Source organism: Magnolia sinica, chromosome 3 (genome assembly GCF_029962835.1).
Source record: "Magnolia sinica isolate HGM2019 chromosome 3, MsV1, whole genome shotgun sequence".
Lineage (NCBI taxonomy): Eukaryota > Viridiplantae > Streptophyta > Magnoliopsida > Magnoliales > Magnoliaceae > Magnolia > Magnolia sinica.
Window position 1 is genome coordinate 98,775,492 of NC_080575.1, and position 17,047 is coordinate 98,792,538.

Genomic DNA, 17,047 nt, shown 5'->3' on the forward strand with positions numbered 1-17,047 from the left:
GGTTTCAACAGTGGATGTCAGGATACCCACCGTTTCCTGTGGTGGGGTCCACTTGAAGTTTGGATATACTTCAATTTTGGACTCATGCCATAAAATGAGCTACTAAAACTGATGAACGGCATGGATAAGACACATACATCACGGTGGACCCCACAGAGTTTACTCAGTATGCTATTGCTGCTGTCATATTGTTTATCTTTCTCCTTGCATTGGCCCACTTTCTTTAATGGTAGAAGACACTGAATGAAATCTGTGAGTCCTATCTCTTAGTGCTAAACAAGCACTTAGAAAAATCTAATAGGCGCTACCTCCAAGAGACTCCTCCTTTCCGAGAAATTGCGGGCATCCTTTTTCAAATTGGATGCTTTCTTGGACTCGATGTCGCACGTTTTCATATGGGTTTCTAGCATATAAATACCACTGGCATGTGATGCAGGAGTCTTGAACTTGAAGGACTCTGTTTTTTATCCAGATATTGGAAAGATGGTGAGAGCACCTTGTTGTGAGAAGATGGGATTGAAGAAGGGGCCATGGACAGCAGAAGAGGACCAGATATTGGTAACCTACATTCAAAGGCATGGCCATGGGAATTGGAGGGCGCTTCCGAAACAAGCTGGTAAATTCGAATTCTGAAATGGGTTTCTTTCTACGAGTCTAGATCTAGAATGACTTCTTTGATGCTTTGATTGATACTGGAGAAAATGACCCATGTAGTAGGACTAGTGAATAGCTTAGTCTTGTTTATGTGGGGATGATGCAATGAAGCAATCTTCATTTGGGTATCAGTCATCAAGGCCGATTCTTATTGTTTGTGTCCGATCCAGACTCGTGGCAGTTGGGGAGGTGAATCCAATCCCTCTACAGAGTGGTCTGGATCTGTAGATGGTCCTTGGTTGAAAATCATACCAACTGGACAGTCCTAATCATTGGTTTCTCCTGTTGAAGCCATTTTCATCTTAGCCTTCAATTTGAAGGAGACCATTTGTATGGACAGGATCATATGTTTGGTTTGATTTTTCAAGGCAAGGACATAAGATGGGTGGTCTGGATCCACTGGACCTCCTGTCATGTGTCTGACACGCAGAAGGGAAAACCCCCTGTTCCTCATTTGTTACATATTTATCCATTCTGTGATTCTTTTGTGGTGAATTTGCAATGAAATGAAGGGTGATTTAGAAAATAAAAGATGGTTTGTATGTTTTCATGTAACTTCACTAATTCATATGGAGTCTGAGATTCTCTTTGGCGATAAACTTTCAATGAAAATCAAGGTGATTTTCAAAATAAAAGATGGTTCTTATGTTCTTATTAACAAGTTCAAGGATCTCTTCTTCAAATTCTCCATGAATATGGTATCTTTAGATCTTCTCAAAAGCCTCTTTTGTTGCCCCTGTGAAAATAAAAATAAGTTTCATGAACTAATTAAGTCATTAAACTAATTTCGCACAATCTTTGGGATTAAGAAAAAAAAAAACAAGATTCTAATATTATTGCTTGCTTATGATTTCCAGGTTTGTTAAGGTGTGGGAAGAGCTGCAGACTCCGATGGACGAATTACTTAAGACCAGACATCAAAAGAGGGAACTTCAGCAGAGAAGAAGAAGAAACAATTTACAGATTACATGAATTGCTTGGTAATAGGTACAGATCGGTTCAGATACGATTCCCCTTTTCTTTTGTCATTTTCCACCAAAATCATCAATTGAAGGGCGTCTTTATATCTACTAGAATTTTCGTTTGGTGGCACCAAATATCATGAAATTTCTTGATATTTCTTGCAACCAAGGTGCCCTTAATCTTCGTTAAGATCAACAAACCTCTTAGACAAGATTAGGAGTAAATTACCGTGAATTCTTACATGTTCTTCACTTGATTCCAGATGGTCAGCAATTGCAGCTCGGCTTCCAGGACGGACAGATAATGAAATAAAAAACGTCTGGCACACCCACTTGAAGAAACGTCTGGACCGAAATGGGGAGACTAAACCTGTAAAACAGTCGTTGGAAACATCAAAATGCAATGCAGACATAGAAAGAGACTTGAAACCCGTGAATTTTCCGACCCATCAGAGATTGGAATGTCCCAGCATCACTTCCGTATCCCCACAGTCATCCTCTAGTGATTTCTCTTCAGTGACCGATTCCTCCTTAGTCACTGGCGAAAACCTTAGCATGGCTGTCGAGGGCGAGGGCGTTGCAGATGCCGATGAGAATCTATGGTCGGAAGTGCTCTCGGCAGAAAACACTGGCATGTCGGAGTATTTTCCAGCAGCAGCAGCAGAGGACCCACGACTTCAGTTTCCATTCCCTCCAGCTTCCCTTGAAACTGATCTACCCAAGGAAGACGGAATGGACTTTTGGTTCAACCTCTATGTTGATGCAGCCGAATTCACAGAATTTCCAGAATTCTAATAGCAGCTTCACAGATTTTCCGAATTTATATAGTTTTATGAACGAGGTGGAAACATAACAAGAAAGAGAAGAAGCAGAGAGCCATCTAATCCTGGTGACCGGGTTACCTCCACTACTGTACACAAATTCAATGATCAAGACCGTTGATCTTGATCTTTCATGCAGGAGAGAGAGACCCATTTCGAGTTTTTGACCGTTAGGAAACAGGGCAAGAATGTAAGGGGTAGAATTATCCAGAGACTTGAAAGAAAGTGAGATTACTTTTGTATGATAGTGGTATCGGTGTGGCTTTGGGAAGGCTAGCAAATGCAAGCTGAGACCAGTGTTTTTTTTTTTTTTTGTTAGCTTGTTAGTACACCCCACTGTCAGTTCACACACACTTCACTGTTAGCCACCCCCGCTAGGGATCGATACATTAGTCAGAGGCATTTCTCAGTAACATTAGTCAGCTGTAACTCTAACCACATTTCACTTGAAGAAATCATTATCCTTCATGTCTATCTTATTTGTTGGATTCAAATCTGCCTTTTGCATTAAGTGATCAGATACTCAGATTTATTATTACTATTATTTTATGACGAGAGGGTGGAGTTTGTGCATTGTGGAGAGAAATAGAACTCGCATCTACAGAGAGCAAACCTATGATGCTAGCCATTCGCCCAAACCGCAGGCGGGTTCTCAGATTCTATAATTATCTGTTCAACATGCAGAATACCAGTTCGGATGTGATGGCCCATGAGGTCTCCTTCTATGTTTGGTGTGTTCAATACACCGTTGAACTACATAAGGTCTCCATCCAATAACAGCATCAGCAAGATTCCATAGAGAGATTTCTCTAACCAAATTTGCTCTATCATCCTTAGGTTTATAACATGTGGAAATGTATAATGGTCATATAGAACGAAACCAAGACCTCGTTGGGTTAGGATTCAGTTGATACCAGTTAAAGGCTCTAAAAAGGCAAGGGAAAATCTCAAAAAAGACGTGAAAGTAGTAAACTAAGAAAAGACTTAATAACCTATGGTCTAAGTGAAGGTGTGACCCTTAATAAGATTAAAACGGTTGAACAAGATGCATATAGCAAATTCCAAATAATTAGAGCAAGGTTTAGATGATGACTACGTCAACATTCCTTAGCCTGTTTGAAAGCCGAATCTCCATCTCAAGGAGCCATAAGAAATCCTAGTATTTGAGCCTGCATATGGCTACGAGCTGATCGTGACCAGCTGCAAGGAAACTAAGAACCCCTCTTCTCTCTGCTCGTCCACAAAAAACAATAATCACACCGCCAATATCCAGCCTTATGGCACCATCTTCCCTTCATCAGCGCAGATTATAACAATTCATCCCATTTCATATAATTAGTAACGTTCAAAGCCCAAATACCTCTTTGTGCGAAGGCTTGAAAGGCACCCCACTGGATGATAAAAGAAATGGGTCTTTGGCCGTTGGATCAATTGTTTAAGCCACAAGCATCTACATCTACGGTGTGGAGACTATCTAGAGCAAGATCTTGATTACGGACTGTTTGATCTTGAGAAAATGTGGAATAGACCTTCATATGCTATAACAGTTGGTGATGAAGTCGGACACCCCGAGGTAATATGGGCCTATCAAACTATGCATATGCACATGCATACAAGCGTTCACATACAACTCCACCCACCTGTAAAATACACTTGTTACGCCAAAATTCCTTAAACGGGTTGTATATGGAAGTGGAATATTGTAAAAGAAATTCGAATACTTCAAGTGTCATTCATGTGGAAAGCTTCCGTGGATATTCTTGGTGACAAAGGTACAAGGGTGCAAAAGGTTCAACAAAAATATTTCTTGTAAAGCAAGGTCTAGAAAACGCAATGACACTTTAACAATGTCATAAGGTACCAGTCACTCTTCATTGTATTATGTAATTTAAAAATCCCCATTAAATAATGCCTATTATTTTAAAAGTATAAGCCATTATGTACGGAGAATGCGGCGCAATGGTTCCGTAAAAAAATGGCTGTTATTCTCAAGGGCTGGATGCTTTCCCCTTTCCCATTCTCCTGGCACGTGAATTGCCTTCAACTTGACATGGCAAAATGAGAATACGCGGCATGCGCGCATCAGATGGGGAGGCCCACAAATCAGTTTGGAGATTTCCCTGGAATAGCCATGGTTACCAAAGGTTGGACCCCAAATGTATAAGCTAAAACAATATAGAAACACTGTACAAATACTCATAATTCCATTCACTCCTCTAGCTTTCACGTTTCAGTGTTGGTGTCAGCTCAACACACTGCTTTCGCCATTGGTGTTTTTTCGGATCTGTACACATTTCAGCTCTCCACCAGAAATAATTCCCTCTGCACATTGTACTCCAACTTGATAGTTTCCATCGCCTGTTAAGGGTTGAGCCCTGTGATTTGACAGGGGACTTGAAAAGCCACTCACAGACACCAGAGTTCCTCATTTTTGCAACCCGTGTTGCATGAATCCACTAAAACTATGAATAGGCCCTCAGTTAGGATAAAGCTCTAGCTGCCGCTTTTGTTTTTTATGGCACGTGATGAAAAGGGTAAAATTGCCCGGAAATCTCCATAGTGATTTGCAGGCTCCCCATCCAATGCATGCATGCCGTACATTTTCATTGGGCCCCGTGACCTTAGGGCACGTTGTTTTGGAATTTGTTGGAAAGATAGGAGGAGATTTATGATATTATAGGGTTATGATGCCGATTAAAAAGAAAAGGCTTTTTTATTCCCATCCTATACGAGTTGAAATGGGTTCTGGGGCAGGGAGAACAGAAGGATGCCGGAGATGGATGCCGCCAGTCTTGTCTAGCCTTGAACGCTGTTCTTGCATTGAGCTTTGAACATGGGCTGTACAAAGAGGGTAAATGAAAATAAGCAAGAAAGAGACGAGGTAAAAAAAATAAGCAGCAGCTAAAGGTTGATCATGTCTGACCATGTGTAACGTTTGGTAGAATCATATGATATGGGTTGCAAAAATGAGCTATATGGTCCTCGCCCTGAGTGAAGTGAGGATTTGTATAGCATCACCGGTTCATTTCACTTTATACATATGCGGCCCATGATTTGGTGATCATGATTGTCATCTGATGGCCTTGCAGTTGGAACATTCTCTAAAAAAGCCCCTCAACAGGACTATCCAAACCTATATATTTAACGACCATCCAAACCCCTCGTAAGACTGCCTATGAATAGAATCAGAAGCAAAATAACAAAAGTCCATCTTCAACTTTTTAAAAAAAATGACCCGAGAATGGGTGGCTAAGATCTTTCCATCTTGGAAATTTTTGGGTCAAAGATCCACACATGGTGGGTCTCATATCAACTTTTTCAATCAATAAACCATGGGCCTTACCAATAGAAGAACAACAGCCAAAGATGTGCGTGCATTTTATTTGGATACAATCCTTCTATAAACATATATACACATGCTAAAAAGTAGATGGATGCACTCGTGAGCGACCACAGTGACTATTCCTTGGCCCAAAAAGCCAGACCACTCCATCAGCTGGGCCACACATGTATCAAGATATGTATGATAGAAAAATGATAACCAATGGTGAACATCCAGCATGCATGCATTGCACGCATAATGAGAGGGCCAACCTTATTTCTAGGATACGACACAGTGAGTGCTAACATACACACGAGCAATGTTGGCACATGCAGTGAGTTGTTTGGCATTCGAAGATGGGAACATCTGGAATTAGTATGCATACAAGCCTGACTGGTATTACCAACCAAGGGTCAGCTGTCCAGGTCCAGCTAAACCCATGAGCTGAAGATCTGTCTCAGGCCCAGCAGGGCCGACAAGCAAAAGATATTCAGCCAACAGTGTTGGAGAAGAGAGAAACAAGTCATAAACACCTGTAGCAAGTCGAGGACTCTTGCCCCCAATAAACAAACAGGAACAAACCACAGTAGTTTTAGATCAATGAGGGGTTGGAGAAAATAGGATGAGGACTTTTTGATTAAAATAGAGGATCAAAGTCGAATCAGAACGGCATCTAATTATGCAGGTAGGATCTGAACAGACCAAAAGGGACATCATATTCTTGAAGTTCCAAAACTCAAATCACTACATGAGAATGGCACAAAACAACAATAGGGAAGAAGTGACTTCTCCATCAAAAGTTCCTACAGAAGCTGATCGCTTTATTGTTCAAAAACCATAGCTGGTACTCACATATAGAAACTCAGAATCTTACCACTCAAAAAGCAAGGGAGGTTTAAGAGAGACAAGAATATGCCAGAGCCTTTTCTTCGGTCAGTTCATCTGCCGTTGCATCCAGTTTCTTCCTCGAAAACTCATCAATTGGAAGTCCTGCATGGAAGAAAAAGGCATGTGACAGTCAGCCATTTTAGTCAGAATTTCTGCTCCTCACTGAAGTTGGAAATGTCAAGTACAAGAACACCAGTTTACAGCTTGATGGAGCATGATGGCAACTCACTGGATCTGTTGTAGTACATTCATTTGCATAGGCAGTTTTAATCTTTTCTACTTTGTAATTCAATAAAATTGATGGAACAATATGATATGAGAGAGAGAGAGAGAGAGAGAGAGAGAGAGAGAGTCCAAACAAATTAGAATTCTCAATTCTCTACGACGGCTAGGAGATGGAATATTTTCAGGAAATAGCAAAGCATAATTATTTTCATCTCCATTCACAAGTACCTTTCCATGTTGTGCAATGGATCTATGGAAATAATTCTCATCAACATTTTTTTTCCTCCGGCATATTCAATTAGTTTGGAACTTGTTCTTATGGACCAATGAAATACCGATGGTTTGATACATAATCAATTGTCCATCCCATTTTATAGACAGACGAACCGATTCGATATCAATAGGCCCTTTTTTATCAATTCTGTAAGAGTTAGATCCTTCTGAATCAGCATTACAACCAGGCACATATCTCCTCTTTGAATAGAGGATATAGCAATTTCCCTTGGATTTATTAGCCTAAACAGGAGACAATATACCTTGATATTATTGATCATTCTTTGATTCAAAGGATCATCTCATATCAATTGAAAAACAAATACCATTTCAAGAAGAAACCTAGTTCTGCTTCCTTAAGGCCTGTTTGTTTTGGTGTAAATACTAGCAAACTATGGTAAAAGCATAATGATGAACAGGGGCACCTGTTTGAAATATTGGTGGAAATTCATTTTGAAATTTGTGTAAAACGCAACCTCGTAAAAGTGAAAACTTTGCAGGCCCCACAATGATGTATCCGCTATATCTACGCCATCCATTCATTTCCTCATATCATTTTAGGGCATGGACCCAAAAATGAGGCAGATCTAACGCTCAAGTAAACCACACCATAGAAAACAGTATCATTATTCCCATTGCTTCCTTTGGTGTGGTCCATCTTGGATTTGCACCATTTTTTTGGCACATGTCCTAAAATGATCTAGCAAAATCAATGGACATAATGGATAAAGCATATACAACATGGTGGGGCCCACAAAGTTTTGCCATGTAGACATGGTAAGGATGTCACGCAAATCGAGTGACCCTTTGCCTATCAAATCTTGCTAGAGGAAATAGTAAAGTAAATAATTATTACTTATTTACCTTATTTTACTAGTAGTCACATGGAACCAAACAGACCCCTTATTGCTCTTGGGTTGTCTTTTCTTTCTGCGTTTTTTAATCTCTAATTCCATGGAATCTTTTTCAAGATCTTTTTGCCAGTTTCATGGATCTGATCTAAGTAACTTTGGCCCAGCTGTTCTTTTTCTTCTTGATTTTGATTCTCTAATTCAAGATTATTATTTTTTTATTAGATGACAAACAAAGATCCTTTTTATTTCCGTTGATGTTTTTATTTTCACTTATGTTTCCATTTCCATTAAAATTGAAAATAAGTAATTTGATTGGCATGATCCACAGTTTAATCTTATGTGCATCTTCAAGTAGCACAAATTCCAAGAAGAACTGGCCTTCTAGATTCAATAGCATTTCTTCATTCATTCCCATTGGATGTGTTTGATTTCATGATGAATCGTGAGATAAAAAAGATTTTCCTTATCAATTATTTGATAATCATTAGTCCCAGTCTTAGTATTTTTATTAATGTCGGTCCCAGTATCTACATCAGTCCAGGTCTCAATATCAAAATTCTTTCTGAGATCATCTCATATCGAACACACACACACAGTGTGTGTGTGGGTGGGGGGGGGGACTTTTTCCTACATTTATAAGCTATTTCAGAGAAATAAAGAGGAACATGATAGTAAAGAAGAAACAATAAACACTAACAACTTGATTTTTTCCTACATTTATAAGCTATTTTGGAGGAGGGGGAGAGGGAGGGAGGGGGACATGGTAGTAAAGGAAAAACAATAAACACTAGCAACTTGACTTTTTTTTTCTACATTTATGTTTTACAAAGAAGAAGAATATGCCATAAAGCTATTTCCAGGTCATCACTCTTACCTTGTACAATAGTCCATTCCCCATTGCAGCAAGTAACTGGGAAAGAATAGATGAGCCCAGCCGGTACATTGTAAGATCCATCAGAGTATACCCCCATGGAAACCCAAGTACCCTAAAATTCCAAAGGAAAGATAGTCATAGAGACTCACTTTAAAAGATAGGTAAACGAATTTGCATTATAAACAGCTGTATAACGGTAATTATTTACTTACCTCTGGTGTTCCAAGCACCCAGTCGCGTATGTGATCACAAGCAGCACTAGCAGCAGATAACGCACTTGAGAGCTTTCGCGCTTTGATGATTGCAGCACCTCGTTGTTGGACAATGGTGATGAATTCCCCTTTCAGCCTTCAAAAGCAAGTACATGACATTTCACTGAACTAGAGGTACTATGTAATGCTTGACCTGGGAATATCTCTACAGTACACCTGAGTAGTGGGCCCATGGTCCAACAATCTTATTATGCAACCCACTACAGAGGCCCCAAGCACTAAAGATTAGAGCTGCACATCGAGTCGAGTCGGACCGAGCTAGGGCTGACTCAACTCGATCCGGTTTTGAAATAGGCCTGAACCCGAACTCAATCTGACTCGATACCGAGTCCATCATGCCTGACTCAATCCGAGTCCGGTCTGGCCTAGATTGATCCGGACCGAGTCCGATCCAATCAGAAGTACCGAGTCGGGTCGAGATGGCACCAAGTCGATCTGACCCATTTCAATCCAAGAAAAAGCCACTCTCCAAGCAACACATCATTATTTAAAAAAATTAAAATTAAAAATAATAATAATAATAATAATAATAAAAGGAGCAAAATAGACACAGGAAGCAGAAAGCGATTTCTCTATGGTTCTAGTTTTCATGACTTTTTTTTTCTTATGTTGTTCTTTAGGAAGAGAGAAAAAACACAATTCCCCAAATCCATCAGGATCTATGACAACAAAAAGAAAACATTAAATATTTTTTAAGGAAAAGAAAGGCAGGAAATGGTAAAATACGTGGGAGTCTTTTAGGAAAAGAAAGGCAGAAAATGGTAAAATATGTGGGAGTCAGTGGAGACTCGTGTGTGTGTGTGTGTGTGTGTGTGGGGGGGGGGGGGTTGGAAGCAGGAGGATGGTGCAACTGAGGTGTTGTTAGGACGCACAGCAATGGCGAGCAGGAGGATGGCACAACTGAGGTGCTGTTAGGACGCACGTCAATGGCGAATGGCAGAATGCCACTGACACATAGCAATGGAGAGCTCTGGAACAGCGTGGCAGCATCAGAAGAGGCCGCTTTTGGAGGAGGGGGGGGGGAGGAGGAGGAGGAGGGTGTTGGTGGTGGGTGGTTGCCGGGCTTGGAAGATGAGGAGGATGGGAGAGAGAGAGAGAGAGAGAGAGAGAGAGAGAGAGAGAGGTTGGGCTTGGAAGATGAGGAGGATGAGGGAGGGAGAGAGATTTTGGGATCGGGTCGGGGTAAGGTGCGGCGGGTAGGGTTAGAGGGTCGGGTTTCAAATCGAGTCGGGTCTAACCTGATCGAGTTTCGGGTCGAGTTACTAGGTAACTTGACTCAGTTTGAGTTCGGATTGAGTGAAGCCTACTCGGTTTGGACCGATTCACCCATTCGGTTCGGGTCGAGTCGGATGAGTCGAGTTAGCCAGCTCGAGTCATCCGGTGCCCACCTCTACTAAAGATCTCACAGATTAGAAGATTATGGTTATCGAATCTTTACAATTTTCAGCTGAATGTGGGCCACTATAGTTTCTTTCTTGATCATCTCTTTGCTGGTGACCAATCAAAGGACTAGGATTCTCACAATTGAGAGATTTTCAAAGCATAGGCCATCCGTAGACCACATTAAGGCCCATTGTCTTAGTTTGGATCGAGGATCATCGGCCCCACTTGTCCAATATCGAAATCCAATAGTGTTGTAGATATTTTTAGGTCAACTATTGTATAAGATCCATTCTTAAAACTCGATGACTCAACTTAAACTCAAAAGTCTGTAGATTCGTGTCAAATAACTCAGTCGAGTTTCTTTCAAATCTTGAATAACAAGACTCGGTGATATTCATTATTTAAAAAATATTAATATTGAAGAGTTCTAGCGAGTCGAGTCCAGATTTTAGGAGTTTTGTCTTTTTTTTTGTAGGCAAGCCCAATTGAGATGACCGATGAGTCTTGATGAAAGTGAACAAGTTGAGTCAACTCAGCTGGGTCAAACTCTAGTTTTTTTGGACTTTCAAATACATATAGGATCTCAAAAAGTATGTAGCACTTTAAAATAACATCCAGATGACATTCATACCATTCATCGTCGGCAATAAGCTCCTTAACAGGCTTTTCCCCACCTTGTATTTTAACAGTTGCATGGTTGACATCAGGATACTGACTCGAGGAATGATTTCCCCATATTATAACATTCTTAACGTCACTGACTTGAATGTTCAGCCTCTCTGATATCTGACCTAGAGCCCTGTTGTGATCCAGTCGTGTCAAGCATGTTATGTTTTTCTCAGGGATGGATGGAGCAAACTCTTTGAGGATCAATGCATTGGTGTTCGCTGGATTAGCAACAACCAGCACCTGCAACGAACAGCAAACAGAAATGTTGGCAAACAGCAGGGCAGTAGTAATAGGATTAGGAGCATGGATTTGCTGCTTTCTAATGACTTGAGGTAGGTAAAATGAACAGGTTGTGTGAAGTTTGCAAACACAAGTGGTGTTTTCACCTTGCAATTTGCAGCTGCATGCTTCTCTAAAGCAGAGGCTTGAGACTTGTAGATGGAGACATTTTTTGTCATCACATCTTTTCTTTCCATTCCTTCCTTCCTTGGGAACCCACCAACCATGACAGCAATATTGACATCAGTGCATGCCTCAACAACATCAGTAGTAGCAACAACACCTGCAACATCATAATAAAACAAAAATATTGCTAAATTGGTAGCTGCAACAACACCAGCAACATCTCTTTTTTTAAGATATGCAACATCTTTCTTCTTCCTTGAGAGAGAGAGAGATCCCATTTTATTGCTAAAGTTGTAATGGAATAGAGATACTGAATGTGGCACTAGAATAATTTTTGAGTAACAGGGCATAAAATAATATGGAAGGATTAGAGATGGTACCTTTAAGAAGAGGAAATGCAGCATCAACCAACTCCATTTTCACCCCATTCAAGGACTCCGCAGCAGGTGGAATATCAAGCATGTGCAAAATTACAGGCTGGTCGGGACCCAACATCACTCCTCTAGCAATCATAGGGACAAGAGCATACCCTATTTGTCCTGCAAATCAACCAACTTTGCTATAAAATAAAAAAAATAAAAATAAAATAAAATATTCACAAAAAAACAGATACACATAAAACCACCCTTTGCAACTTGTTAGGAGGCAAGTTTAACCTTATGCTCTAAATTCTAAATTTGTAATGCTAGTTCACTTTGAATCATGTGATCCTTTTGATCAGCTTCAGACGACAATAAAGAGGGAATGAAGGTGATCTTAAGACTGTTATTTTTATGAAAATCAAACCACCATATTCCTTTACATGCAATCAAGACAGCTGATTTCTACAAACACAACACGTGATCCAAAATCATTTAATTAATTGGTCCATCACCACATGCATTTAGTAAATCTTGTATGGACCAATTCATTAAATAATTTTGGGTCATGAAGCACATTTGTAGAAATCAGTTGTCTTGATTACATAAAGACTTCTTTAGTTCCCTTCCCTTTTCATTTTGAGATTTCTGCTAACTATCAGTAACAATGACATCTATTCTATCCAACTAAAAGATGAAGGCACTAAAAAAGTACATAAAGAAAGTAATTTAAACCCCAAAAGGGGAAGCAAATAGATCAATAAGAGAAGAAAGAGATTGCGTTATGGAAAATAAGAGAATTTCATTCAACTTGTCTTATTCCATAGGCCATATTTATAATCAGTCCTTACAATCTGCAATAAAAGTTATGGAATCTAAACATAGAATTCCTAGCTAACCAATATTTGAGAAAATAGGAACTACCTAAATAAAAAAGCTCTGCAATTAAGAAAATACCTAAATAAGAAAAATCTAAAATTAGTCCTTGCCTAATATAAAGATAGGAAAGAAAATGAAAATTTCCTGATGTAGATATTTGAAAGAAAAGGAAAGTAGAGATGGGCTAAAAGAGGAAAGTGGGAATTTTTCTTGTGCACACGTGTTGAGTGTGCACACATGAGATGTAAGCCTTTTCTTCAAATCTCGATCATTCGGATTGCGTGGCCATTTGATTGCATCAGAAAGGTTGCCTAGATTTTTGAAGGGAAGAGATCCAGTCCCTGCAGACGCTAAAAACCTCCATGCCTCCATGTTCCATGCGGCGCCTGTGTATGATAATCTGGAACATGCATCTGCCTGCTCTGTCATTGATTGACCGCTAACCAAATTGCCTTGATTTGGCTACACTAACCAACCAGCAAGTGACCTTTTGCTACTGAATATGAGCAGTCGGGACTGTTGTCTTTTATCATCCATTTGTATAGCACAAAGTGGAGGGTTAGGTTCATTGAAACTGTTTTGGTTTTTTTTTCCCTTTTTTTTTTATCCAAGGGCCGTTCACCTATTGGACCTATTGGATGAACAGTTCTGATCTCATCCATGTACACCACATGTGCAGATATGATATGGAGGCACAAAACCTGCTATGCCTCAGGAGAGACAGGATCAGCTGCCTCAAGGAACAACTTCAGTCCACAAGAGGTGATAGATTATAGATCTCTACAAGATTAAGACATGAGAATCATACATAACAGTAGACCCTTCACTGTCTAGATCTCCAGATGAAAATATCCGCATCATGATCTATATGGAAATCTTCAAATACTCGAACAGATCAAGTAAAAAATATACTCTAATGCGCAATTCCCATAAAGATTTCCACATAATCAAATTTGAGAGCCTGTTAAAATCCATCTAAAAGGCTTACTTCTCTAAATCTTTCACTAAGTCAACGAAAACAGCAAAAAGATGACATATTGCATTAATAAGAACTTGATCTACAGAGTATCCTTTGCAATCATCAGATTCCCGCTATCTATTCCAGCCCTTCTTAAAACCCTAGTTTTGAGAGGACCAGATGAGAAAACCTGCCACATAACATGCTTCAAACGCGAATTTCGCCAAATCCTTACTCAAGTCAAGAAAAAGAAAACCTCTTTTCTGATCTAAAAATCAATTGTAGTGTAAAGGAGTACATTTTTAGATAGGATCGCTTTGTTCAAACCCTGATTCCGTCGGATCATCAATCGATTAGCCGTATAAAAATAAATAAATAAATAAATAATTTTAAAAAAGGAAGGTAAGTAAATTCTAGTAGTAGTAGTCTCAAGCGACTACGTGAAGGGATCTGAAACGGATCCGAAAAGAAGAGAGATTTAATGAACCTGCGGCTCCTGTGACGAGAACTCGAACGGGCTCTTTCGCCATTGATGGTGATGAAGTTGAGATTACGGAGCAGAAATGTCGATTGTGGAAAAGAAATGAGGAGGAAAAGGTCAGTGGCGATGAAAACGAAGTTTATATACTTCTCTTCAGAGTCATCAGACCAAGTGGCCTAAAAATGCGCATAATACGTAGGGTGCATATGCGGCTACGGTACGCTGTTCTAAATTCAAAAAGCAGCAGATAAAGGAAGGTGCGCTGCGGGAGTACCAATTTCTTTTAAATGGGAACGTTTTCGGTTGATAAGAACCGTTAAAATGTAGGACCCAACACTATCCCAATAAAGGATCCTGTATTTTTAATGCGACAGATTCATGATCATTGATCCCACAAAGGTCGTACTTGGTTAGGTATGGATGGAAACGGATTGGCTACTCCCCCTAACACCAGCCCCGGAGCTGGTGGTCGGTGCTGTGTGGGCCCATCATGATGTATGTGTTTCATCCATTCCGTCTATCTATTTTTTTAGATCAATTTATGGTAATACACAAAAAATGAGGTATATCCCAATCTCAAGTGGACCACATTACAGGAAACAGTGTTGAATGAACTTCGACCGTTAAAAACTTTTTGGGGGCCATAAAAGTATTGGATCAAGTTGATCTTTGTTTTATCCCTTCATCTGGATCTTTATGACCTAATAAACGGATTGGATTTCAAATAAACAGTACATCAGGCCTTAGGAGGATTTAAATGATGGATATCCAATCACTATTTTTTTCCTGTGGTGTGATCCATTTGAGATTTATATCCCTCTCATTTTTCGGATAAAGACATAAAATGATATTTTTAAATGGATGAACGGAATGGATGAAACACATACATCATAGTGGGGACCACAGCGCACCAACCACCAGCTCCGGGGCTGGTGTCAGGGGGAGTAGCCAATCCGTTTCCGGTATGGATGGAAATAATCTGCTCAGATTCTCGCGTCCGTTGCATTTGGATTCCCGCCGTTTATGATGAAGGCATCCTTGAAGTGCAGCCTATCCATTGGAGGGCTCAGATCACATGTGCACGTAGGCGCAAGGCGCAGGCATGGCCACCACAATCCCGCGCGAGATTATAGCCGCGTGTGAGGTCTGATAGGATCACACGAGCGTACAGGGCAGACATGTACATGCATAACCTTGTGGCCACATGGAAGTAAAGGTGCCAGATCCACACCGACCATCATGTGGTCCAACTATCCACATGGACATATAAATGAAGTAATTAGGTCGGCTCGTCAAATGGTCCACTCTTATGTCTAACTTAAACACGAATGGAATGATTTGGTCAGGTTATTATATAGTGGATTTCTCAGATATCTTAACCAAGACTGCACGGGTCCCCTAATGAACGGCTTAGATCACCTGCACGTATGACCCCTCAACACAATTGTAGAGCATGCTTAGCGGCTTTGGCTAGAGTACATTTTGAAGTCAACGGCCGATTCGATCAACGACTAATATCTGCGCCGGTTCCAAGCTTTTACGGCGATTTGAGCATGAATGGTTAAAGCCTACGCATACGAAGCCCACGCCAGAGTCTAACAACGTGCAAGATAAAGCCTTCTCTAGGTTTTTCATGGATTTGCTCGTCTTCTTCTTCTTCCTTCTTTGTTTTATTTTTATTTTATTTTTATTTTTTTTACACACGCACGCACACCACCACACACCCACGCTGTAGTGGAATTTCACCACCTATGGGTACTCGAATCCTCAATCAGGTGTTGAAACTCCTGAGAGTCTACCACCAGAGTATAAAGTGAGGACCTGCACGTTGTTAGACTCTGCACCGCATATCAAATTGTAATTGGCACTGGCACACATATACTCATTGATTTATATCAAGATTTCCTAAGGTTTGAATTTACATATACAGATATAATTTACATATAATTGCTGGATATATATATATATATATATATATATATATATAGAGAGAGAGAGAGAGAGAGAGAGAGAGAGAGAGAGAGAGAGAGAGAGAGAGAGAGAGCTCACCTGCGCACATGCATACCTTTGCACACGTGTCATAGGCGTCTAATTGGAACAGTCCATGTAATGCGGCATCCTCCCATGAAACCCCGAGCTACCAATTTTCACCTTGATCTAAAACTCTAGTGGACCATAACAGAGAGAGATGCAAATCAAGGGAGAAAACTGTTTTCTTTTTCCATGGCCCACCAAAGTTTGGAATCAAATTAAAAGTTGAGCCTTAGGGGTTTCATGAGGTGCCGCATCACATGGACCGCATGCAAATCACATCACATACGATGAGTTCTCAAAAAGTTTGCATGAGTTTCATGCTTGGCATTGTATATGTGTGTGTGTGTGTGTGTGTGTGGCCAACATTCATCTAATAAAGGATTGATCTACTTCTTGAATGGCATGAACCATTTTACATGCATATGAGTGATATGAATGCATGTAAATGTGTGTATATCTGTCCTCATTGAGATTGGCACGGTCAGCTTCGTACCTATACCCCATTAAGATTGTATAAGCCTATATATTAGTTGATTGATGGATCCCATGGAATATTTGTGTAAACGATGAATATTTGATCATTCACAATGTATGAATCAAATCACACATTCATACTACTGTATGCTACATGGCAAGGTCTGCATAGGAAACGTATTTAAGGCATTGGATAAATTGCAATAATCCAATTTTGTTTCTAAATTAATTTTTGAAAAATATATTATTATCTTGATATT

The 17,047-nt window shown here is 40.0% G+C and overlaps 2 protein-coding genes across 2 annotated transcripts; one reads left to right on the top strand and one right to left on the bottom strand.

The window, feature by feature from the left end:
* The first annotated feature begins 332 nt into the window (after positions 1-332).
* Positions 333-2,435, top strand: LOC131240373 (transcription factor MYB4-like). The gene is made up of 3 exons (XM_058238555.1): positions 333-616; positions 1,512-1,641; positions 1,880-2,435. Exons 1-3 carry the CDS (start codon positions 484-486, stop codon positions 2,409-2,411), a joined length of 795 nt encoding a protein of 264 aa, XP_058094538.1. The 5' UTR covers positions 333-483; the 3' UTR covers positions 2,412-2,435.
* Positions 2,436-6,367: 3,932 nt separating this feature from the next.
* On the bottom strand, positions 6,368-14,474 carry LOC131240374 (malate dehydrogenase). The gene is made up of 7 exons (XM_058238557.1): positions 14,286-14,474; positions 11,983-12,141; positions 11,584-11,759; positions 11,160-11,437; positions 9,086-9,221; positions 8,874-8,985; positions 6,368-6,749 (listed from the first exon to the last, which is right to left on the bottom strand). The coding sequence occupies exons 1-7, from the start codon at positions 14,326-14,328 to the stop codon at positions 6,655-6,657; spliced, it is 999 nt and encodes a 332-aa protein (XP_058094540.1). The 5' UTR covers positions 14,329-14,474; the 3' UTR covers positions 6,368-6,654.
* Between the last annotated feature and the right edge of the window lie 2,573 nt (positions 14,475-17,047).

What these genes read in the sequence shown, in the direction of transcription:
- LOC131240374 (XM_058238557.1), bottom strand. Translation starts at nt 14,328, where the DNA reads ATGGCGAAAGAGCCCGTTCGAGTTCTCGTCACAGGAGCCGCAG. An exon ending in TCTCGTCACAGGAGCCGCAG is followed by an intron (nt 12,142 to 14,285) that starts GTTCATTAAATC and finishes GTTGATTTGCAG; the next exon opens with GACAAATAGGGTATGCTCTT. An exon ending in TGCATTTCCTCTTCTTAAAG is followed by an intron (nt 11,760 to 11,982) that starts GTACCATCTCTA and finishes ATGATGTTGCAG; the next exon opens with GTGTTGTTGCTACTACTGAT.
- LOC131240373 (XM_058238555.1), top strand. Translation starts at nt 484, where the DNA reads ATGGTGAGAGCACCTTGTTGTGAGAAGATGGGATTGAAGAAGGGGCCA. An exon ending in GGCGCTTCCGAAACAAGCTG is followed by an intron (nt 617 to 1,511) that starts GTAAATTCGAAT and finishes TATGATTTCCAG; the next exon opens with GTTTGTTAAGGTGTGGGAAG. An exon ending in CATGAATTGCTTGGTAATAG is followed by an intron (nt 1,642 to 1,879) that starts GTACAGATCGGT and finishes ACTTGATTCCAG; the next exon opens with ATGGTCAGCAATTGCAGCTC.